The sequence below is a fragment of the Amphiura filiformis genome, chromosome 4 (genome assembly GCF_039555335.1).
Source record: "Amphiura filiformis chromosome 4, Afil_fr2py, whole genome shotgun sequence".
Lineage (NCBI taxonomy): Eukaryota > Metazoa > Echinodermata > Ophiuroidea > Amphilepidida > Amphiuridae > Amphiura > Amphiura filiformis.
In genome coordinates this window covers 33,667,081-33,693,576 of record NC_092631.1, presented here as the reverse complement: position 1 = coordinate 33,693,576, position 26,496 = coordinate 33,667,081, and the positions used below count along the sequence as shown (strand labels likewise).

Sequence of the window (26,496 nt, the reverse complement as noted above, 5' to 3'; positions counted from 1 at the left end):
CTCGTACACTGGTATGTAATGTGTTGTTTGTACTGGTTACCCCGCATGACTGCTCGATCATATCCATAAGTACCAGACTTGAGTCCTGTTTATCAGGGACAGTCTGTGTAGCTCAGTGGTAGAGCGCTCGCCCGACAAGCGAGAGGTCTGGGGTTCGAGTCCCCGCACAGGCAGGTATGTCCGGAGTTTTTACTCTGGTATATCTGCCATGCATGTAATGTTTCCACTTGTAAATTCATGTTTAATTGTGCTAGTGTGCGATGCGTAATTCTTCTTTCCCCTGTATACATGTATATGTTTTATTTTGTGAGTAGTGCAAGTTGAAGTTAGTGGTTTTGTAAGTTATGTACGAGAGTGTCCTCAGGAAGCTAAAAGTGACAAGCCGTCCTCGAACATATTGACTGTATAAACAAGTTAAGTGATTAGCTGGACACATCACACATGAAGTATGATGTGTCCAGACTGGATATAATTATGTTAACAACACGTACGGAACAAAGACTTAAAAGTTCATTCATACATGTAAATATCCACTGGGCAACTCAGGTCGCCTCAGCAGCCAAATCAGAGACAAGGGTGTTTCAACGCAGTACATGTAGATATGTGATGTACGCTTTAAAAAATACGCTCTCGTCAAAGGTTTACAGCAAATTGCATGATGGTTATGAATTTTGATTATCAGGCTTTTGAGCGATACAACAAAATAGATATTGTATAGTTTTTGCAAAATACCCGGATGCAATACAATATTGTTTTTAATATTGTACGCGTATATCGTGCACTGCACGCCATCACACATCACCATGGTCACGGCACCTGACAGCACCAACACGCATCACAATACAACAATGCAATTAATAATAATAATAATAATAAATAATAATAAAATATATTTTTGAGCGCCTGACAACAAAAACAAATTCACTAAGCGCTTTACAGAGCAAAATACATGAAAGCAAGAACATACAAATTATTTAAAAGTACAAACCAGCTGTACAGAAATATCATAAAAATAAGGTTACATCATCTTAAATTAAGTACAATAATTAAACGACAGTTTGAAAAGATGGGTCTTTAAACATGTTTTAAAATTCTGCAGAGAAGAGATGCTGCGAATGTCTGCCGGCAGAGCATTCCAGATGGTAGGTGCAGCTACACTGAAAGATCTGTTGCCATATGTGACGGTTTTGTGAATGTCCGGGCGCTTAAGGAAATGTGCAGATGATGAGCGAAGTGTGCGAGAAGGATTATGGCGAGAAATGAGTTCATTGATGTAACCAGGTGACATTCCATGGAGACTCTTGAAAGTCATGAGTGCAATTTTATAAGTGATACGATGGCGAACTGGTAGCCAGTGCAGATTGTGGAGGATTGGGGTGATATGGTCGTATTTTCTAGTGCGTGTGATGAGTCTAGCCGCTGCATTTTGAATTCTCTGCAGCTTCTCAATTTCAGTTGCGGGTAGTCCGTATAATAAGCTATTGCACAAGTCAAGTCGCGACGAAACAAACGCATGGACCAGTCGCTCGATGGAATCGCGATCCAGGTACTTAGCAAGCTGCCCGATCTTATAGATAGCAAACGAAGCTGCCCGAACAACTGCTTTAACATGATCCTTCATGTCCATAGTATGATTGAAAATAACTCCCAGGTTTTTTGGCGGAGCAATTGACGTCGATGAGAGACTCACCAATCGACACCTTCGGAAATGGAGGTGAATGCATGAACTTAGAAGAGACATGAATCACCTCAGTCTTGAGTCATTAAACATGAGCTTATTACCAATACTCCACGAACGTACATCAGATATGCACTTCTCCATCCGTAAAAGAGCGTCAGATCTCTCCGAAGGCTTTAGAATCAGATAGAGCTGTGAGTCATCAGCAAATTTCATATACTCCACACCATGGGCACTGATAATATCACCGATTGGAGCAGAATACATAGTAAATATGGTAGGTCCAAACACTGACCCTTGAGGAACGCCATCCTCAAACACACAAGGATCCGATAAAGTGCGTGTAATATCAACAGATTGTACGCGGCCCATAAGATAGGATTCAAACCATTTCAATGGTGTGTCGACAATACCATAGCGATCCCGCAGGCGTTTGAGAATGATCTGATGGTCGATGGTGTCGAATGCTGCAGAGTAATCAATCAGCACTAGAATGGCTTCCTGGTGTTTGTCCACAGCCTTCAGAAGATCGTTTTGAATGCGAATTAATGCCGTCTCCGTACTATGGTACTTGCGATACGCGGACTGCATGGGATCGTGCAAACCATGAGCATCAAGGTAGTCTTTCAGTTGACCCGCAGCAGCTTTCTCAATGGTCTTGAAGAGAAAATTGAGATTTGATATCGGGCGGTAGTTCTTGAAATCGTTACGATCCAGGCCATGTTTCTTCAACAACGGCTTGACCTGCGCGGACTTCAGCGTCTCTGGTATCACACCTGAAGACAAAGAGCTGTTCACAATGTGAGTTATATGGGGTAGCACTGAATCCAAACAACTCTTCAGAAGGCTCGTCGGTATTGGATCAAGACTACAAGAGGCACACGTTGACTGGCTGATAAGTGTCCTAATGTCATCCTCAGTGACCGGATTAAGCGTAGAGAATGTAACATCACTGCGTGTCATTGATATCAACGGAGATTTCGGAGGCACTATGTTATCAAGTTTATTTCGGAGATCGCGGACCTTGTTGTAGAAGAACTTGACAAAGTCATTTGCCAAGTCTGTCTCAGTTGCAAAGTCAGGTAATGCATGCGTTTGCGAAGACGGATTTGACATGCGATTCACGAAACTAAACAGCTGACGGTCATTACAATTTGCGATCTCGTTTTGGTGGTGATTGCATTTGGCTCCTTCAAGCATGCGACGGTAGATTTTGCATTGATTCATATACAATTCTTTGTCAATCTCAAGTCCAGTCTTGACCATTTTCCTTTCAAGCGGCGTTTCAGCTGCTTCGCCGGCGTAAATCATCGTCGTACCAAGGCGCATTAGATCTAAGGATAACAGTGCGCTCTTTCATTGGGGCATATGTGTCAAGCAACTGTCGTAAGACTGTCTCATAATGATCCACTGATTGAGCAAGATTCTTGTGAACATCAGCTGGTGGTAAAGAAGTACTGATATCACGCGAGAACTGAGCGACATCACTGTTGCGTAACTTTCGCGAGCGAATCTTGATCTTAGCATGCTGAGGGCGAGATATGTTGACTTTACACGTGATAGCCTTATGGTCGGATGGCATGCCATTCAAAACAGTCACGTTTTCAACCAGAGTTTCATCTTTCCTTGAGATTACCAGGTCCAGCGTGTTTCCACATTTGTGGGTTCCACTAGGACTAAAGACATGTTGCTCAAACCCAGAAGAATCAATCAAGTCAAGAAATGTTGCTGCTTGTCGATCCGTAGGATCATTCACATGGAAGTTAAAATCTCCAGTCATGAGAACATGTCCAGGGTGAATGATGATATGTTCAAGAAGGCTTGAAAACTCTCTGAAGAAGATCGCTGGAGTCAATTTGTTTTCTGTGGATGGTGGCGGTCGGTAAATCGTTAGCAGTCTGAAAGCGAAGGTCCAGATGATACATTTGCATCCAAACATTCAAAAGAACGAAACTTCGCGAGGGTCGCTACACTTTACATCAAACCCTTTATGTGACAAAAGGCAAACTCCTCCACCCCTCTTTCCTACTCGAGGAAGGTGGTGCAAATCAAATTGAGGAAGAGTATTCTTCAGATCAGCTATAGGAAAGCCATCACGCCGAATCACCTTGAGCCATGTTTCTGTAATCGACAGAAGATGTAATTTCTGGCTAATGATCAAGTCACAAATTGACGGTGTCTTTTTCTTAACAGAGGCAGCGTTCCATAGTCCCAACAACGCTTTGGGTTTGTTGACATGATCAGCTGATTTCACAGTCTTAATGTGAATTAGATTACTCGAACAGGCCTTTCTCGTCGATGTTTGTAAACAACGTCGTTGAGAAACATGAGTCTTAATGGGAAATCTTTGACGCAACTTTCCACCGCGATAACCTCGTTTTGTCACGTTAGCGATCTTTAAGTATTTCAAGTGCTCCCATATCGATGAAATAAATGGGCGGCAGATAAAAGAGTTTGTCACACCTTGTCGTGCGTTCATCAGCATATCTCTGCTGTAGCAAAGGCGACTCATCACATACAAAAAATTTCTAAGTAGGCAAAACGGAATCAAATTCGGCAACTATAGGCTACAAGCAATACACAGTATGATGTCAGTACGATAAAAACATTAATGTCATATAAACTGTTTAAAACGATACGTTAAGCCAAATAACACAATCCATAAGATGCAGATCGAAAACTTACAGTCGTTAATAAGTCCAAAATATCACAAAGTAAGTTTGAAACGAGAAAATGATGAATTTACAGTCAATTTTTGCGGAGCGAAAATAAATCCAGTGCTGCCAACAAGGGCGCCACCACAAAGATTTCACGGCCATCGTACCGACTCACAGGATATATTTTATAAACAAGTAAAACCAAACACTTAATTTGCGGCAATTCTGGATGATGAATAACCTAGGATATATAATCCACAAATAATCTACAAATAAACCTGTATATTTTCTGAATTTGTCTCGTGCAAAAAAAGGTAACGGGTAAAGGCTTCTTTACATACCAACATATACTTGATCAACTTGTCTGAAATAGGAAAAAAACAGGGCGCAACGAGGGGCCTCTTTTTTTGGGACACCCTGTAATTAAAAAAAATATCCAAGCAAACAAACTTACTGCAGTAGGCAGTTGAGAAGTTCGACTTTGCGACTGATTCGTAGTGTACAATCACATATGTGCAGCAAAACATTGGATCGTATCGGCCGATACAAAGAAAAAACATCGGGCATCGGATCGGCAGTGGAAACCCTGCATCGGTGAAGCAATGTAAACTGTTGTATCATCCTTGGCGGGGTGGTGGACTTCAGACAAGTCAGGAAGAGGAGACCCATCATCGGTGGAAAATACAGAAGTAAAGTGTCTGTTAATTGAGGATGTTGGCTTTGACTTTAGGGTCGGAATGGAGAAATCCTCTGTCTTTCAATGGAGCTACACCTACGTTGTTCCACCTGTTTGATTTTATCAAGGCGCTAAGTTTCTTGTTTATAAATTTTATTTATTATTATTATTATGTTTGTTCTGTTTTTAATCTTTTTCAGATTTGATTACAAGGAACCAGAAGGTGGTGGTGATTATTCATATGCATACAACCCATGCACAGGATTTTCTGATGGTGGCGATTTAGGGACTTGTAGCAAAGTAGCAGTGAGTAGTAATTTTTGTATGCACCATGTAATCTTAATACTAATCACAGAGTGTCCGTCCCCGCGCTAGCTAGTGCTGTGCGATATAGCATACGCACGGTGCGATATCGCATGCTCGCGGTGTGCTATCGCGGAGTATCAACTGGGTGTGCGCAGAGTACCGCATCGCGCATCGGAAAGCATTACAGTGTGACTAACAGGTGCATCTCATCGGACCAATAGGCCTATTTTCAAGACATGATAAACATAAAAACCATCAGTTATGGTAAGGCCTATATAAGCCGTTTGCATTCACATTTCTTCCGATTGAATAAACGGCCTACATCCAGACACTACTAGAATTTCGGGGTATTTTTGGCTCCTCCAATGTGGTAGCAGGACAGGGCTTGTAACGATCACGATAGGTTCAGATTATGGTTACCGAGTAAGCGTCACAGCTACAAAACAGAGTTAATTGATCAAGTTCTGTCTTAATCATCGAGAGACGTGTCGTATATCGTAGTAGATTGGAAGGTCAGGACAATTATTATGGGTAACGGGTGTTGGGTAATTAGAGATAGGCCTATCATGAGAACCGCCCAACCCGAGAACCGTGAAATCTAGTTCTTATATAATTATAGAAATATTGCTGTCTTTATTCAGATGTACAACTTCCATACTGTATTTTGTTTTATCTTGTATTTCTTGTTAGGCTTGTCAACGCAGTAAGGATCTCTCCCATTATTATAATATTGGCAATCCAAGCACAGCAGAATTTAGTGGCACTGGTGATTTAATAAGCTATACAGGTGGTGAAGAAGGAAGGTAAGACAAATATAGACCCAGTAAGGCCAAAAACCAACAAAACAAGTTTTTTCCCCAGTAGCACGCCTGAAAAAAATGAAAATGCTGACATTTCAATTTGAACTTTGATGCATGAATAATTTTGGTGAACAGTTAGGAATTGTTTTTGTTTTATTTTAAAATGTTAAAAGGATTCCAATTGTTTGTGTGTGTTTTTCCATGTGCTTTTTTCCCTTTGTTTTGTTTAAAAGCCGCATTGCATATTGCATTTTTGTTGTATTCAAAAACAAAAAATGACAAACTGCATTGCACTTTTCAGGCCAGCAACTGGGGAAATAAACTCAAGCAGTGACATAAGGCCAAGTAAAAATAAAAACATGTTTCTCGTCCGGGTTTTTAAAAATTAGGAGAATGAGGGGCTTTTTATTTTCTATTTTTTATTGGAAAACGACGCTAAATACCTGTATTTGGCACCATATTTCGGGTATTCGACATACAGATTGATATCTGAGAAAAGGAGGAGGCCCTTTTTATTTTATTGTTTTGAGAGGTAGACCCCTCTAGTGATCACAAAACTCTTCATAAATGATGTACATGTATTATGCATTTACAAAGCCGTAAAATACGGTTTCAACTTCTGAAACATCTTTTTCAACAAGTTATAACTGAAAGTTTACGAAATAAAAAGAAATTTGAAAAATCTTTAAAAAATGAGGAGGGCGCAGACGAGAAACATGTATTTTTTTTTACTCGGCCTAATGATTATGTTTACCGTTTATACTTCCAGCATATTTCGGAGATAAATTATTGAAATATTGCAGTCACCACTGTAAGTTTGATTCGGAAATAATTGTTAATTCAGAGCCTAGGCCTATGTAAATGTTTTAGGAAAAAGGGGACGGGGGCATTTTGTATCCTTGCCCCGTGTGCCACTGCAGCAATAGACGAATCAAGTAAAGACATTGGAGAAAATGAATATTGCTTTATTATAATACGATAAGTTCATTGAAACATAAAATAAATTTGATCTGCAATACCATTTGTAAGTTATTGGTAGAGGCCTATATATGGCTTTTAATACCAACAGTTGATTTGCTCTGCACCATGCACAGATTGCACACCCTTTGTCAGGGCACCCGATCCACTTTCGACCCGCGGGCACCCTGACCCTGAGTTAAAACAAGTGCAGCTTGGGCAGATTGAACTTTTTGCAAATGAAGTTCATGATCTGCATGAATAGTGTTGTTATTTGGATTTGCTTTTTTCAACATTTCCATCCGATCACATGTTTGCAAGGCTTGATGGTCCAAAATGGTAATGCGCTCTGTGACAAATATTTCTTGAAACATCCGTAAGGTTATTGGTTCAAGTCAACTCTGTGCACATTTATCAACATAAAGGTCATGAAGTTTTAGCTGCATGAGAGAAAATGCCTATTGGGATTGTGGCAGCGGGTGACTCCTGTATTTTGGAAAGCTATTGATGAAATCCAACACAAGCTGACGACTCTCATTTGATATTTTATTTGACCTTGTAGTACCATGCTTTCCCCTCTTGTCCTCGCTAGGAGTACCTTGTTCCTTGATAAGTTCACAGATAGTTAATTTTTGCAATAGTGACACCAAGCACTAACTAAAGCTTGCTTGCATACACGGGTGCTTATGCCAGAAGCCGTCAATGAATATTCGAAGGTCTTTTTGCATCCACAGTACTGTTCTTACCGGTGTAATTACTCTTTGTTTTATTGCATTTTATACAGCTGCCAATGAATAGCCTTTGAATTCTTTAGGAGCATCTCTAACATCTTACTCTTCCTCACATTCAGAATTGCTTTCATTGTCGGAAGGTTCTCAGCTTTCTTCTGAATCAGACATAGGTCCACCGTCATCATCTGAAAAGATTAAAAAAATACTGATGTGGACCAGGTTGTAGCTACAGTGGGCAGTGGTGGGGGTCAAAGCCCACCACTCAGCTGCAATTTTAGCACTGGAGCCCACCACTCAAGAGTCCAAAATTGATGAATTTTGACAACAAATTGCCAAATATTCAAGATTTTCATCAAATGCCACAGGCACTAAATATCCTAGCTACAACCCTGACCATGCATAAACCTGATATCCAACAAATACATGTTCTGAGCACCTTTTCATTAATATTTTTAAATTTTCTCTGAAATGTTTCATGTTTCCTTAATTATCATAGTCATTCAATATCAGTAATGACTACACAAATATTTCTTCTGATTTATAAATTACCAGCTGAATTTTAACCAGAATCATTATTTTCAACTGTGTCTAGAAATAGTAAGAAATCATACATAGTGTACTTACCTCCAGTAATCAGTGCTAAGACGGCAAAAACATTCATTTTCTTAGAGCATCCCCTGGCCTGGGCCCCTCGCGTTGCCTTTTGGTATGGGGGCCGCCATATTGGATTTTTGGGTTATCAGCAACACACTGAAGGGTCTAATATTGTTCTATTGTGTCCGATTTAAGTGCTGACATATTGGAAAATGTTGCCAATTAATATTCATGAGAGTGTACATTCAATGCCCAGTTATCGAAATTGGGTGACTTGAGTTTGGCAGGTGTGAAATACAATCTGACTGGGTGTTTTAATTATGTAACGCATAAAGGTTTTGGCATCATTGAATGGCTGCCTAGTGCTGTTATATGCTTAGTTTCTATGATAATAATAATTATTTTCTTTGTTCATCCCTTTCTTTTCCTTTCTCTGCACTTATTCTTTCTTATGTCGACACTTTAGCAGTGGCGTAGATGGGGTGGGATTTTTTTTTCTGTATAGTGAATCCAGTACCTGTACCTTATGGTACAAATGTGCGCATTTTTTTTACCATAGGCCTATTGAAACTAAACTGGTGAAATATGGGACAAAAGTGGAATAAATTCATGTGAAGCATACTTAATTTTATGTATAAAATACTATATTTATGTTTGCAAATTTCAAAAAAAGAAGCTTAATTTTTTGAGTTGTAAGGCTTTTATTAAAAACAACAGAGAGACCGAGTATTTTATTGCCAAAAAAGGAAAACTCTCTGCCCATTTCAAAAAATGGAGGTTTGATTTTAATTTTTCTTTTGGTACCGTATGTACATGTACTGTATCTTATTTGATTTTTAAAGACTGGTTTTCAGATAACATGATTCTTTAAGTAATACTTGTGTAGTTTGTTTAAATTTAAAATGTAGTAACACTTTGTTATTAATGCTGCGTTTGTAATTCTTTGTGATTTTTAATGATTTTTTGTGATTCTTCTTAATTGTTCTATTGTTCATAATTTATACAAAACAAAATAAAAGCATTGGCACCGATGCGTGTGCTCAATGGAAAAGAGAAAAAAATATTGGCATTTTTGTGGCTAACATGGTCAAATATGAGGTTGATTTCGACAGAAACCCATACACAGACTGCAACATGTGGGGGGGGGGGAAGGGTGATTGTATGGACCATCCCCCCTGGCAATACACCTATGCACTTTAGGGACCTGTCACTCCATCGCTCTCCTTCTCCCTCTCTCTCTCCTTCTCCCCCTCTTCCTTTCTTTTTCTTTTTGTCTTCCTCCCCTCCCTACAATCTCAATCACCCATCCGCTTCTCCTCTTTTCACCCCTCGACCCCTCCTTCACTACCTCAATTGCCCCTACTGGCTTTTAAAATAGATATTTGTGATATTAAGAAACCCATTTGACTATATTGAACAGGCCTATAACCATGATAACAACATATAGGCCTACTGCGAAGGAGTTAATTATAGAAAGTGACACAGATAGACCTAAATACATATATAGCAGCCATGTCACATTGTTACGGGTAATCGATCAGCAACTCTATTGAATTAATTTAAATGAGGCACCTACATGTAAATAAAGATGGGTGGTAAATAATTGTACTTCAACGGTAAAGTGTGATTTTGTATGCTGGTGAACACTTAGTCACACCCTTGGGTTGAACGAGGAAATTTTGAATTTTGCATCTGAGAAAAATAATACTGCCCTTTATATCTGTAGACAAAAAGTTTGCTTATCAAGGCTGTTGGGCTGCAAAGAAATATACATCTATAGAGGGTTACTCTACTTGTCCATGACTATGTAACTCAAAAATTGTGAAATTATAGGATATCAGGTTCATGCATGGGCCACAGAATTCTGACCAATTTTGGGAGCCAAAGAGGGTGATTTGATCCAATGATCACAAGGAAAAAACTTTGTCAATGAGGGCAAGGTCAGGGTTGTAAATAATATTTTGTTTTCTTGTTTATACAGACAAACAGATGTTCAACTGATTTGTGATAAGAATACAAATACTCCTAAATATGTAGTGGAAGGACAGACAGGTGACAAGCAATATGTAAGTGTTTAGACTTTTAAAGCCATAATGTGTGATTTGCTTCACAGCGACACCCTCAATTTTACTTGGATTTTTACTTTTTGCATAATTATAATGCCCATGTGCATGGTATACTAAAATACCATGTAAAAGACTAAGCCTGAAGTGCTTTAATAACAGTAAAATTGAAGTTTTTGTATTAAATTCAGAGTTCAACGATCGAGTACTTGCTAACATGTAACCGTGGATGTCAGCTTGTATGTACACACGTCGAGTGCGATGCTCGGTGCAGTTACATGTAATACGATCGGCGAGCGTATAGTACATGCATTGTAGGCGTTGGAATGAATCGCAATTTTCTTCATTATACCTCATTTGTTTGGCTCAAAATTAAAAGGGGATAATGTGATCAGTGAAAACAAACATTTAAGCAGGGAGTGGCACTTTCCTGATTTAAGGGCTCATATTGAAATTCCCTTATACACAGGAAGGTGTGCGCCATCCTGCAGCTTTCATGTGCTAGCCTTCTTTTGTTAAAATCCTGTGTGATTATATAACACTGCAATTAGCCACTTAAATTAGGAGCGCGCTTTCCTGGGTTGTGCGATGAGCCATAGTCAGTTTGTTTTCTTCCCATTCATCATGTACCACTTCAAAAGGCAGGGTGTATCACTGATGCATATAATCCATCCATTTTATGACCGAGCTTTCCTAAGGCGCACGCTTAGCCAGGGGAATCCTGCCTTCTTTCTGTGTGAAAACGTGGTAGGGTATTTCAATATGAGCCCTAAATAAGAATCTATTCTTTATGCAAATCACACATTATTGCTTTAAAGGATGTCTCCAGCAATAACAACATTGTGCGTCATATGTCAGCAAAATAATTATCAAGCACGAATCACATGGTTTTATTTTTTTAAACAAAACTCATCTGAACCCATAAAAACAAATTAAAACAGCCGGCTCTCAACACCCGATATTCAAAATTCCCGTGCCAAAATTGTCTGGTGCAATGACATCATGGTTAACATGTGCTCAATTGTTGTTAGCCTTCATTGTATTACTGGGACGTCATTGCACTGGACAATTTCGGCACCCGGGAATTTTGAATATCGCATGTTGAGAGACAGCTGTATTAAGGTGGCTGTGTACTCTCAGACATGCATGTAGTAAAAGTGCAATAACTTTGTAATTATTCGCGCAAAATATATAAAAGTATACATTTTTATGAAGGCAAGACATCAATAAATCTTAATATAAATATAGATTTGGGGTAAAAACAACAAATTTGAAGAAAATCACAAAAAGTGAGTTTTTGGCAATATTTGTTAGGTACATCATAACAAAAAACACTCTTTCCAAAATATTTTATTTTGTTTTGAGCTCAATCTTGAGGCTCCATTCCAAAAACGATTTTTGATTTTTTTTGATATTGGCCTTATTTTTTGAGATATTGACCATATAAGGCATCAAAATGAACTTTTAAAATTCAAAACGCCTATTTGCACAAAATGATGCCCAAAATCGGAAATAGACCAAAATATATAAAAGAGAAAACCGTTTCTTGAGTCGATCATGCTTTTTACGATGATCATATTTGCTTACCTATAGATGCTGTATTTATTGAGTTATCGTGTACCTAAATCGTCATTTTACCGAGAAAATGAACATTGAAATAATGGCCGTTGAAGTTTAAAGTGGTCACATTTTGCACTTTCATCGAATCTCACAGGAGAATGCGACAGTTTTCGTTCTTGTAACTTATATTACGTGAACATCGGGTAAATCCACAGCCCCTTGAGAAGTTTGAGCGAAATCCATTCATAACTTGATATTTAAATCGGGGAAAGAACTTGAAAAAACCCACATTTTATCAGCTAAAACGGAGCCATTTGACCACTAGGTTTTTGTGAAATCAGTGCTTCCGTGGTGTTTCCATAAGATGATGCAGCGTGCAGATAAGCGTCGGCGTATTTGTGCGTTAACAAATTGCGCGATACGCATACGCGATGAGTTGTTTCTTGTGGCGTGTACCTTGCTGGTACAACAAAGATTTTCTTTCCTTTTCAATTTCAAACACGAGTGGAATAGTGAAATAAAATCCTTAAAATATTGCAGTTGGAGTTTACAAATCTGGATTTTCATTCCTTGTATTTATAAAAAACATAACAAGGTACAAACATATCATAAAAACTCAATTTTGAGAAAGAAACAATGGCTAGAGTACACAGCCGCGTTAACAGGGCATTTCGTGATCCACAGCCTCATCCCCCCACTTTTCAAAAAAAAAAGTTGAGATTTTTATATCACTGGAAACCTCTGGCTACATAATGTTTATGTACAAAATATTTCTTGCACATTAATTCGTTTAGCAAAGATATCATAAAAATTGAATTTCGTTCTGGTGCACCAGAACAAAATTTTTGAAATAAAGCGTACTTGGGATAGTCGACAGGGGCCCATCGTGAGCAAGCAAGCTTGACCAAATTAGCACACTAAGCCATTTCGACCGCGTGCATAATTAATGTTGATTTGCAACTTTTAAAAATGCACCAAATGCCATAAACTGGTATATATCTTTGTCACTTTTGAGTATTTGGTAGCAAATTTGGTATCAAATTGGAGCTAATAAGATTATGCATACGACCGTATAATTAAATTGTCACAACAAGATCAGGTTTTGATGTAGGACAGGTTACATGACTGCAGACTTTCTTTATTTGAGCAGTTTATTTCCTCCCATTTTTTCTTGATTTAAAAAATCACCATTTTTATACCCGCATGCGAAGCATGAACGGGTATATTGCCATTCTATGGTTTCTTCTCCTTCTCCTTCTCCTTTTCCTCCATCAAACACATCATTCTGTCAAGGCTAGCGCTAAAACTACAAGGGCCACAGGGCCCATATGTGGTACACTTATGGGCCCTACCCCGTAGATTTATCCTTTGCCCATCTTGGCCCCAGAGGTCAAAGGTCACGGGCCCCAGGGGCCCAAATGTAAAAATACAAAGCATGCTGTTTCTCATCAAATGAAGCAGCCTCAGGGCCCTGAGTTGGTACAATGATAGCCCCAGGGGTACTCTATATATACAAGTATACATAAGCCCCACATGTTATATATTATGGGCCCCAGGGCCCCAAATGTTAAAATAAGGGGCAACAGATTGACAAGGCTAGCTATAAAACTACAAGGGCACTAGAGCTCATATGTGGCACATGTATGGGCCCTAAGTTGAAAATTGCCTTTTGCCCATTTTGGCCCCAGATGTTTAATTAAGTCTAGGGGCCCCAGAGGCCCAAATGTTAAAACAAAGGGCCGGTCGTTTCTCAGCAAATGAAGGAGCTACAGGGTTCAGATTTGGTACACTAATAGGTCTTTAGCATTATATTGTTATATGTATATGAGACCCCATGCGTCACATAATATGGGCCCCAGGGCCCCAAAAGCCAAAACATAGGGCGGTCGTTATTCAATAAAGAAAGCAGCTACAATGTCCAGCTTGAGTCTGCTGATAGCACTTGAGAATTATATTTCAACATACGCACATGAGCCCCATAAGTCAAATATTATGGGCCCCAGGCCCCAAATGTTAAAGCAAAAAGCCCGGCCGCTTTTTTCATCAAATAAAGCAACTTTAGAGCTCAGAGTTTGTACACAGATTATACCTGAGAATTATATTGTTATATGTACATATGAGCCCCATATGTCACACCATTGGCCCCAGGGCCCAAAACGCTAAAACATAGGGCCAGCCGTTACTCAGTAAATAAAGCAGCTACAGTGCCCAGCTTGAGTCTACTGATAGCAATTATACTTCAACATATGTACATGAGCCTCATAAGTCAAATATTATGGGCCCCAGGGGCCCAAATGTTAAAAAAGGGCTGTCCGTTTATCATCAAATAAAGCAGCTTCAGGGCTCAGAGTTTGTACACAGATTGCACCTGAGAATTATATTGTTAATAACACCCATCCCATCCCACCCCATACACGTGGGACTAAACAGATTCACAGACAATAGCGTAATTATAATACAGATAACATAAGCGTTACGGCTGTTCCAGTTAAATTGCATACCCATTGGCTGCTCTATTTAATTTACATACTCCCTCTGGAATGGCCACAAAATAGGCTGTTCCATTTAATTTACATACTCCCTCTGAAATGGCTGTTCCATTTAATTTACATACTCCCTCTGGAATAGCTTTCCCTAATCAAATTGCATATTGTGAATTTCAATAGCGTATTATAATAATTTAATTATATATGGTGATTGGAAATACTATGTGTGAAGCGTTAAGACTGTTCCATTTAAATTACATACCCTCTGAAATGGCTGTTCCATTTAATTTACATACTCCCTCTGGAATAGCTTTCCCCTAATCAAATTGCATATTGTGAATTTCAATAGCGTATTATAATAATTATAGATGGTGATTGGAAATACTATGTGTGAAGCGTTAAGACTGTTCCATTTAAATTTCATACCTTTGGCTGTTCCATTTAATTTACATACTCCCTTTGGAATAGCTTTCCCCTAATCAAATTGCATATTGTGAATTTCAATAGCATATTATAATAATTTAATTATATATGGTGATTGGAAATACTATGTGTGAAGCGTTAAGACTGTTCCATTTAAATTACATACCTTTGGCTGTTCCATTTAATTTACATACTCTCTCTGAAATGGTCCCAAAATAGCTGTTCCATTTGATTTACATACTCCCTCTGAAATGGCTGTTCCATTTAATTTACACACTCCCTCTTTTTTTTCATGATCCGGCGCCCATCGAGATTGTGAATTTCAATCCATCAAATTGCATAGCTTCACTGTGAATTTGAGAGACTGCCAACAGCAACCTAAGTCCTCAGCAAATAAGGACTGTAAGTTTGTGTAAACCGATAAAATGCGGGTATAGCCGTATTTGTGTACAAATATATAGCCTTCTAGTACTCTTTCCAACTCTAAAATGTCACATAGCTCAACACAGCTAAAGCAAATCGATGTGACCAGGATGTGTGAATACAAAATATTGTGATTATGTACGTGCACAATGCATATCACGTAAAGCTGGGCAAACCTGCATAAGTTTCGCCTCGTTGTTTTACGCCAAAAATAATGATGTCGCCCGTATTATATGAGACGATAGATGCACGACAGCGGCTAAAAACAATACCTTTATTCTCATTCTTAAACACTTAAATTCAAATAAAAATATACAAATTTTAATCAAATTAAATCTACATTTTGCAAGGAATTACCTATAGCTTAAAATCAATCAGTCTCGTTGATGCTCTGCGCCTCTGATTGGTCAAAATAGCGAGTACGCGTATCGCGTTGACGCACACACGCTGACCCGTGTGATATCGTGTCATATCACACGGGTAAAGCTGGGTAAGAACCAATAAGATTGCAGGAACGTTCTCAAGTGTTTAAGAATGTCCAACACAGCCAAGAAAATCTGGTATGTAGTTAACGCCACCAAACTTGTGTAAACAAAACAAATTTGAAGTCGAAATTCTACTCAGATTTTTAGAATATTGCATAATTTTTGTGACAAGATAACTCAAAAATATGCAAGCAAAAGGTAAACCTTTTGTGGTATTGTTTAGAGCACGTCACCATTATGATTGACAAAAATCACTTCTATCACATGTGTTTTTAAATATTTTGTAAGTTCAATTTCAGTATTATTTATTTTTCCATCAAGTCATACAAAATACAATAAAGCAAACAAATGGTCAAAAGAGAGCACAGCTCCAGAATATTTGGCCACCCTAATTTCATGTCTAAACTTCATGAAACGATAACTGAAAAAATCCTACTCACAAAAAATTTGGGGTAAAAAAGTGTATTTTTGTGATTTTGCTCAAAAACTGAACTTTTTTTTAAATCTCATTTCCTTTCCAAAAATATATAGTTTTATTGTCTCGCCTGAACTTTGTTCAGGATGGGACTTAGTAATCACTATTTCTGTCTGTCCGTGCGTGTGTGTGGATGTGTGTGGGGGTGTATGTATGTATGTGTGTCCGTCCGGAGCTGTATCTGGGGAACCGTAAGACCTCACGACGTGAAAAATATGCAAATTAACATAGCTAATTTGCATAATTTATGCCACACTCACCGTAAATTGATAGCGGAGTTTGTGGACAGACTATCTCAAGATCCGTCGGGCGATGGTAACGAAACCTGGTGACAGGAATGATACACACCTGCTGATCACCTGATTAGTTTTTCGGCATTTAGTTGTTAATTTGCATAATTTATGCGGAACGATTCTACAAATATGGTTGGAAATCTAAAGAAATCTACATAATGTTTATGTACAAAATATTTCTTGCACATTAATTCGTTTTGCAAAGATATCGTGAAATTTGAATTTCGTTCTGGTGCACCAGAACAAAATTTTTTTTGAAATAAAGCGCGTACTTGGGATAGTCGACAGGGGCCCATCGTGAGCAAGCAAGCTTGACCAAATTAGCACACTAAGCCATTTCGACCGCGTGCATAATTAATGTTGATTTGCAACTTTTAAAAATGCACCAAATGCCATAAACTGGTATATATCTTTGTCACTTTTGAGTATTTGGTAGCAAATTTGGTATCAAATTGGAGCTAATAAGATTATGCATACGACCGTATAATTAAATTGTCACAACAAGATCAGGTTTTGATGTAGGACAGGTTACATGACTGCAGACTTTCTTTATTTGAGCAGTTTATTTCCTCCCATTTTTTCTTTTTTTAAAAAATCACCATTTTTATACCCGCATGCGAAGCATGAACGGGTATATTGCCATTCTATGGTTTCTTATACCCGCATGCGAAGCATGAACGGGTATATTGCCATTCTATGGTTTCTTCTCCTTCTCCTTCTCCTTTTCCTCCATCAAACACATCATTCTGTCAAGGCTAGCGCTAAAACTACAAGGGCCACAGGGCCCATATGTGGCACACTTATGGGCCCTACCTCAGAGATTTATCCTTTGCCCATCTTGGCCCCAGAGGTCAAAGGTCACGGGCCCCAGGGGCCCAAATGTAAAAATACAAAGCATGCTGTTTCTCATCAAATGAAGCAGCCTCAGGGCCCTGAGTTGGTACAATGATAGCCCCAGGGGTACTCTATATATACAAGTATACATAAGCCCCACATGTTATATATTATGGGCCCCAGGGCCCCAAATGTTAAAATAAGGGGCAACAGATTGACAAGGCTAGCTATAAAACTACAAGGGCACTAGAGCTCATATGTGGCACATGTATGGGCCCTAAGTTGAAAATTGCCTTTTGCCCATTTTGGCCCCAGATGTTTAATTAAGTCTAGGGGCCCCAGAGGCCCAAATGTTAAAACAAAGGGCCGGTCGTTTCTCAGCAAATGAAGGAGCTACAGGGTTCAGATTTGGTACACTAATAGGTCTTTAGCATTATATTGTAATATGTATATGAGACCCCATGCGTCACATAATATGGGCCCCAGGGCCCCAAAAGCCAAAACATAGGGCCGGTCGTTATTCAATAAAGAAAGCAGCTACAATGTCCAGCTTGAGTCTGCTGATAGCACTTGAGAATTATATTTCAAAATACGCACATGAGCCCCATAAGTCAAATATTATGGGCCCCAGGCCCCAAATGTTAAAGCAAAGGCCCGGCCGTTTTTCATCAAATAAAGCAACTTTAGAGCTCAGAGTTTGTACACAGATTATACCTGAGAATTATATTGTTATATGTACATATGAGCCCCATATGTCACACCATTGGCCCCAGGGCCCAAAGCGCTAAAACATAGGGCCAGCCGTTACTCAGTAAATAAAGCAGCTACAGTGCCCAGCTTGAGTCTACTGATAGCAATTATACTTCAACATATGTACATGAGCCTCATAAGTCAAATATTATGGGCCCCAGGGGCCCAAATGTTAAAAAAGGGCTGTCCGTTTATCATCAAATAAAAGCAGCTTCAGGGCTCAGAGTTTGTACACAGATTGCACCTGAGAATTATATTGTTAATAACACCCATCCCATCCCACCCCATACACGTGGGACTAAACAGATTCACAGACAATAGCGTAATTATAATACAGATAACATAAACGTTACGGCTGTTCCAGTTAAATTGCATACCCATTGGCTGCTCTATTTAATTTACATACTCCCTCTGGAATGGCCACAAAATAGGCTGTTCCATTTAATTTACATACTCCCTCTGAAATGGCTGTTCCATTTAATTTACATACTCCCTCTGGAATAGCTTTCCCTAATCAAATTGCATATTGTGAATTTCAATAGCGTATTATAATAATTATAGATGGTGATTGGAAATACTATGTGTGAAGCGTTAAGACTGTTCCATTTAAGTTTCATACCTTTGGCTGTTCCATTTAATTTACATACTCCCTTTGGAATAGCTTTCCCCTAATCAAATTGCATATTGTGAATTTCAATAGCGTATTATAATAATTTAATTATATATGGTGATTGGAAATACTATGTGTGAAGCGTTAAGACTGTTCCATTTAAATTACATACCCTCTGAAATGGCTGTTCCATTTAATTTACATACTCCCTCTGGAATAGCTTTCCCCTAATCAAATTGCATATTGTGAATTTCAATAGCGTATTATAATAATTATAGATGGTGATTGGAAATACTATGTGTGAAGCGTTAAGACTGTTCCATTTAAATTTCATACCTTTGGCTGTTCCATTTAATTTACATACTCCCTTTGGAATAGCTTTCCCCTAATCAAATTGCATATTGTGAATTTCAATAGCATATTATAATAATTTAATTATATATGGTGATTGGAAATACTATGTGTGAAGCGTTAAGACTGTTCCATTTAAATTACATACCTTTGGCTGTTCCATTTAATTTACATACTCTCTCTGAAATGGTCCCAAAATAGCTGTTCCATTTGATTTACATACTCCCTCTGAAATGGCTGTTCCATTTAATTTACACACTCCATCTGGAATAGCTTTCCCCTAATCAAATTGCGTATTGTGAATTTCAATCCATCAAATTGCATAGCTTCACTGTGAATTTGAGAGACTGCCAACAGCAACCTAAGTCCTCAGCAAATAAGGACTGTAAGTTTGTGTAAACCGATAAAATGCGGGTATAGCCGTATTTGTGTACAAATATATAGCCTTCTAGTACTCTTTCCAACTCTAAAATGTCACATAGCTCAACACAGCTAAAGCAAATCGATGTGACCAGGATGTGTGAATACAAAATATTGTGATTATGCACGTGCACAATGCATATCACGTAAAGCTGGGCAAACCTGCATAAGTTTCAGCCTCGTTGTTTACGCCAAAAATAATGATGTCGCCGTGTTATATGAGGCGATAGATGCACGACAGCGGCTAAAAACAATACCTTTATTCTCATTCTTAAACACTTAAATTCAAATAAAAATATACAAATTTTAATCAAATTAAATCTACATTTTGCAAGGAATTACCTATAGCTTAAAATCAATCAGTCTCGTTGATGCTCTGCGCCTCTGATTGGTCAAAATAGCGATGCGGCGCGTATCGCGTTGGCCATTTACTGCACGCTGACCCGTGTGATATCGTGTCATATCACACGGGTAAAGCTGGGTAAGAACCAATAAGATTGCAGGAACGTTCTCAAGTGTTTAAGAATGTCCAACACAGCCAAGAAAATCTGGTATGTAGTTAACGCCACCAAACTTGTGTAAACAAAACAAATTTGAAGTCGAAATTCTACTCAGATTTTTAGAATATTGCATAATTTTTGTGACAAGATAACTCAAAATATGCAAGCAAAAGGTAAACCTTTTGTGGTATTGTTTAGAGCACGTCACCATTATGATTGACAAAAATCACTTCTATCACATGTGTTTTAAATATTTTGTAAGTTCAATTTCAGTATTATTTATTTTTCCATCAAGTCATACAAAATACAATAAAGCAAACAAATGGTCAAAAGAGAGCACAGCTCCAGAATATTTGGCCACCCTAATTTCATGTCTAAACTTCATGAAACGATAACTGAAAAAATCCTACTCACAAAAAATTTGGGGTAAAAAAGTGTATTTTTGTGATTTTGCTCAAAAACTGAACTTTTTTTTATTTTTTATTTCCTTTCCAAAAATATATAGTTTTATTGTCTCGCCTGAACTTTGTTCAGGATGGGACTTAGTAATCACTATTTCTGTCTGTCCGTGCGTGTGTGTGGATGTGTGTGGGGGGGGGTGTATGTATGTATGTGTGTCCGTCCGGAGCTGTATCTGGGGAACCGTAAGACCTACGACGTGAAAAATATGCAAATTAACATAGCTAATTTGCATAATTTATGTGAAAATCAGCGCAAATTGATAGCGGAGTTTGTGGACAGACTATCTCAAGATCCGTCGGGCGCATGGTAACGAAACCTGGTGACAGGAATGATACACACCTGCTGATCACCTGATTAGTTTTTCGGCATTTAGTTGTTAATTTGCATAATTTATGCGGAACGATTCTACAAATATGGTTGGAAATCTAAAGAAATCCGCCTTGTGGAGCTGTATCTGGGGGATCCGTAAGATCCCTAAGCCCTATGATGATGAAACGTGGTAGGGGGTAGTATGACCAGAGGATCTCAACCCGATTTGATTTTCAGCGCAAAATATGGTAATTAAGTACCTAATTTGCATAATTTATGCATAAAATGCAAAAACCTATTTTCTCGACTTGGGGTCGCACGTTCTTCAAACTTGGTGGGTGGGTGCATCTTCACCCCAGACAGAACAAGTTTGTATTGGTTAGTGCGTCAAGGTCAAGGTCACCCGAGGTCATCCAGGGGTCATCTAAGGTCAAATGACTAAAAACTGTCGTATGGGCACGAAACTTGGTGGGTACGGTCAACATAACGTGGTAGTGGGTAGTATGACCAGAGGATCTCAACCCGATTCCATTTTCAGCGCAAAATATGGTAATTAAGTACCCAACTTGCATAATTTATGCGTATTTGATGCGTATCAAGCAAAAAACCCTTGTGAACAGCTTATCTGGAGATCCGTATGGGGTACAGTGACGTAACTTGGTGAGGAGTAGTGGGGCCAGAGGTTCTCAAGCTGATTAGATTTTGAGCGTAAAATATGGTAATTAAGTACCTAATTTGCATAATATATGCGTAATAAGCAAAATACCTTGTGAACAGATTATCTGGAGATCCGTATGGGGTACAGTGACGTAACTTGGTGGGGAGTTGCGTGGCCAGAGGTACTTGACCTGATTAGATTTTCAGCGCAACATACTTTTTCCAATTTCGTGAGGTCAAAGGTCACATACAAGGTCAAAGGTCAACTGAGGTCACCAAATCTTTTAATAATTAATTTTCAACTGTGCATCACATATCCAAATAACTGTGCATCACATATCCAAATAACAGCTTGACCTCAGATGACCCCTGGATGACCTTGGGTGACCTTGACACACTAACCAATACAAACTTGTTTGGGGTCATCTGAGGTCAAATTAGTAAAAACTGTCGGAGGGGCATGAAACTTTGTGGGTACAGTCAACATTTAAAGCCAAATTTTTGGAAGGTCATTTCGGGGTCACCAGGGGTCATCTGAGGTCAAATTAGTAAAAACTGTCGTATGGGCATGAAACTTGGTGGGTACAGTCAACATTTAAAACCAAATATTTGGAAGGTAATTTCGGAGTCACCAGGGGTCAACTGATTTCAAATTAGTAAAAACTGTCGTATGGGCATGAAACTTGATGGGTACAGTCAACATTTAAAGCCAAATTTTTAGAAGGTCATTTCAGGGCCACCAGGGGGCATCTGAGGTCATATTAGTAAAATCTGTTGCATGGGCATGAAACTTGGTGGGTACAGTACAGTTACCATCAGCCAGATAATCGTGCCCAGCTGATAACCGCCAAATTCATTTACCTCTCTACCAACAGTTATCGCAAAAGCAGGTGGTCACAAAAGCAGGCGAGACTCGTGGTTCGAGAACCGCCTTGTATACTTTGGACTTAAACTTCAGAAATAATGAAGTTGGGAAAAGGTCCATGTTCTCTCCCATTTCTCTCCCCATAAAGGTGGGTAGTTTAGACCATCAAGGATCCATAAATTTGTTATACATCTTTCTTTTTTCCTTCAACAGAAATTACAGGTTACCAGTTGCCATATATGTAGAGGTGGGTGCCCACCAGGTAGTGGCAAGAAGTCTCTAAGTTTTGGTTCGATTTTGTGTATACTGTAAGTATTATTGCAGCAACGTGTTGCTAGAGCTGGAACCTGAACAAGGTTTGTATGCACAGAGTTAACCCAGGTCTAACTTAACTCTCTTCACGCGGGTGTCGACTGCAGACGACATGTTTCAAAAAAAATTTAAAAATTCAAAAATTTCAGAAATGTAAATTTTCATGACCATATTTGGAATCAGCATGAAAAATGCATTAAAATGAGTACAAACAAGCCTAGTATTGATTCAGTAGTTGTTAAGATAGTTCTTGATATTTTGAGAAAATATTTCAAAACGTCAACTTTTTCCGTTGAAGCCCATGGCTAGCACGCAGAGCATTAAGACATGGTCTAACTATAGAGATCAGTCTGTATAGAATGATCTTTTTTGCTATTTACATACCTTATTCTATATTACTGTAGATCATGTTAATGGCAAATACATGTAGCTTAATATATTAAATGGCTGCAGTTTTACTTTTGGACTTTGCTTGGAGTAGTAAAGGGGGAAAGAAAAGAGTAGAAAGATCCCTCTCTCAGTCTAACCTCCACAGTTAGACAAGACCTGGTCTAACTTGTTTTGTGCATACGAACCATAATGTTTGATTTACTCACAGAGATGCCCTAAATTTTTCTAGAATTTCTAATTTTAGAACGATAGTAATACCAATGATGTACTTAAATACCCTGTGAATTAAAACCAAGCCTGAAATGCTTTGATTAGGCACTGGAATGAAATTGCGATTTTCTCCTGTTTTACCTCATTTGTTGTGCTGCCGGAAATTAAAAAAACTACTTAAAGGTGAACCTCATTGAAAATAAAGTTATATATCAATGGAAAGCTTATGATATCAGGATATTAAAAATATTTTTTTCCGATTTTTTTGATGGCCAATAAAGCTGAAAAATTAAAAAATGAATGAATTTTTGGTCTTTTTTAAGGCGCCCAAAAAGCACCCAAATCAATTGTCTTTGACCTTGAGAATGCTCGTGACGTAAGCTCAGGGTTCGCAGTCACGTGATCCTACTCGGAAACACGTAAACAAGACTTGCTTCCTGTATTTTGCAAGCTGCCCGACAAGTCTGATTTTCACAATAAAGCTTGAAATGAGAAGAATCTTCAAGTTGCTGATTCCTTCTATTAGAAATAATAGAATTATTGTCAACACGAAAATGTTCCGTAAATTTTTGACAAAATCAGTCATAACTGGCTGGGTATAACTGGGTAATTGAGTTTGAATTTCGCGCTGGGATCAATTCCATGCGCAAATGATTGCTGCTACCGTATACCGTTCATGTCATGGACTGAATAAACATAATAATGAATATAATAATAATGTGAATTTCTAATGCGCACATCTCCACCAAATCAATGGCGCTCAAGGCGCGATACAAAGATTAACTTAAACTACAAAATAAAAATTAATTTTCATTACAACTTAATCTACACATGAACAACAATCAATAGGTGAACAAAATATGGTGATGCACATCAGTAAAATGCTTCTTTCATTAAGTGAGTTTTTAAAGAACTTTTAAACTGTGTTAAAGATGTACTTAGTTTAATGTGGGTTGGCAGAGTATTCCAGAGACGTGGTGAAGCAATTGAAAAAGCCCTATCCCCCCATGAATGTTTTGAACGGTGTTCGCAGAGAAGCGATTTGTCACTAGAACGGAGCATACGAGGAGGGTTATATGGTTGGAGGAGACATTTGATATATTCTGATCAACATGATCGAATAACAAATTAAATAACTTGTTTGTGACATTCCCTATTCTTGATTCAATTTAAAATATCTGATTTTTAAAAATATCGTCTTGTAGTAATCAAAAAATTAATAAAAAAAAACCGCCGATTTCATCAAATCCAGCCCATAAAGGTTTTCATATTTAGCGCATTGCGGTAATACATTCTCCCGGTACATTCTTTCCACACAATCACGATTGAAAGAAACAGATACTTTATTATAAAATAAATACAATTTAGGCTTAGTAGACCGTTATTTGATGGAATTCTGAAATCTGAATAAAATTAAAATATTGTCACTTGTGTCACGATTCTTTTAATGATACTACAATCAGTGTACTGAAAAAGTGAAACATTCATGTTTTATGAATTACCGAACACGATGCGTAAATTGCTGCTTTTATGCTGAAGAAATTACAGGCAGCCGCTACGATCAAGGTGGGCAAACACAGCGACTCGCCGTCTCTCCGGTAGCACAAGTTTGCGCCGTGTTTCAGCAGATTGATCAATCGTTCCCTTATATTTGGAACAGTTACAGGAATAAATTTTGCTGATGAAGTAGCAATAAGTTGGAAATATCAGAATGTGAATATCAAATCGGTCATTTTGTCTGCAAGTACAGTACGTACAGTCACGGATACGGAACACTCGGCGACTGAGACTCAGTCATAGTCAGTCACTGAGTTCACCCCGCCCCGTATGTATCTACGAGTTCGCCTATCATACATGACCGGTTGTAAAGTTAAGAAATAATTAAAAAATCCCACCTTATTCTATTCCTTCATTTTCTCATTGTGATAAGTTCATCTCAACTTGGTGTGACGATCTGAACTGGTAGCACTAGCAGTTATTTTTTGCAATCTGTTTTCATTCCGGTTCTTCGGTGAATCTTCGCTCTTCGTGCTTTACTGTAATATTCCCTGCATATCGTGGATGGCTTGGCCTATCCCAAATCACCCCGCCAGCACTTTTCCCATTTTTAATCCACACTTTATTCAGGAACTTCATTCTTGATTTGATCATGATGTTTCCTTCATGTTATTCTTATTTTATTGAAGATATTTTTCATGTAAAGTAAGTTGACAATGACTGAGTTCGTGCATTGGCCCGATGCATGCCACTGCACAGTAATGCATGGACATTGTGTTTACAATCAAACCCGGAAGTAACTGTGTGTCCCCGTGCTGACGTCATCATCGAAAGCGCCCAATTTGAACGATTTCGTTTTGTAATTTAGGGGGGGGGGTGCCAATATCCAATCTTTGCATGGAGATTGTGTCTATCCTGGTGCGTTAGGCAAATAAAAAATATTCTTTTCTGTTTCCTGGCATCATAAGCTTTCCATTGATATATAACTTTATTTTCAATGAGGTTCACCTTTAATATCAGATAGCAAAAACCAACAAACAATATTTGGGGGAAAATAAAACTATATTTTTAACGCAAATCAGTGAAACCATTATGCATTTTCCCGGAAGTGTGCAGAAATTGGCACAGATGAAATTTGGCAAAAAAACAAGGTACTTATACAAGGCAAAAAGCAACTTTTCTAGGTATTGTTAACTTGGTGCTTCAGGAAAGTAAGTTTTCTATTACTTAGACCTTACTTTTGAGACGATTTGTATATTTGAGGGTACAAAATTATCATAAGACATGCTGTTTTACCACCGCGTTCAGAAACTCAATCATCACGACAAACCGTGCCGGAGTTTGATTGACAGATGACGTCAGACACACACTAGTCTTTTTAATTCTGTCTTTGATTATAATGCCTTTTTCACTCCAAATTTCTATTGTTTTTGCTGGTAACTTTTTTAATCATTATCACTGCTATACCGCCTGCCGGAGATATTTTCACATGTAGCCAGCGAGTACATACTCAGCACATTCTTCACATTACATTAAGTCGATGACTGCATGCCGGACTGATCATCTACCATGCTCGTTATCAGACCTGTAGCCAGTTGTGCGGGAAAACAACCCCCCCCCCCTCAATTAGACAAAAGGTGCACTTCTGAGGAATGTACCCAAGAAGGTCCAAATTAGAAAGAAACCTTAACAGAGGACCACTTTTTCATGTTATAATTTATT

At 38.4% G+C, this 26,496-nt stretch overlaps 1 protein-coding gene and 1 non-coding gene across 2 annotated transcripts in view; both read left to right on the top strand.

The window, feature by feature from the left end:
* LOC140150826 (cation-dependent mannose-6-phosphate receptor-like) overlaps window positions 1-26,496 on the top strand; it is a 49,474-nt gene that overhangs the window by 13,544 nt on the left and 9,434 nt on the right. The window contains exons 2-5 of the mRNA XM_072172965.1: window positions 5,212-5,317; window positions 6,008-6,120; window positions 10,381-10,465; window positions 22,579-22,673. Of these exons, the coding sequence (XP_072029066.1) occupies window positions 5,212-5,317; window positions 6,008-6,120; window positions 10,381-10,465; window positions 22,579-22,673 (399 nt within the window). The remainder of the gene's footprint in view (window positions 1-5,211; window positions 5,318-6,007; window positions 6,121-10,380; window positions 10,466-22,578; window positions 22,674-26,496) is intronic.
* Trnav-gac (transfer RNA valine (anticodon GAC)) lies at window positions 102-173 on the top strand. Its single transcript has one exon. It is a non-coding gene; the product is annotated as a tRNA-Val (tRNA).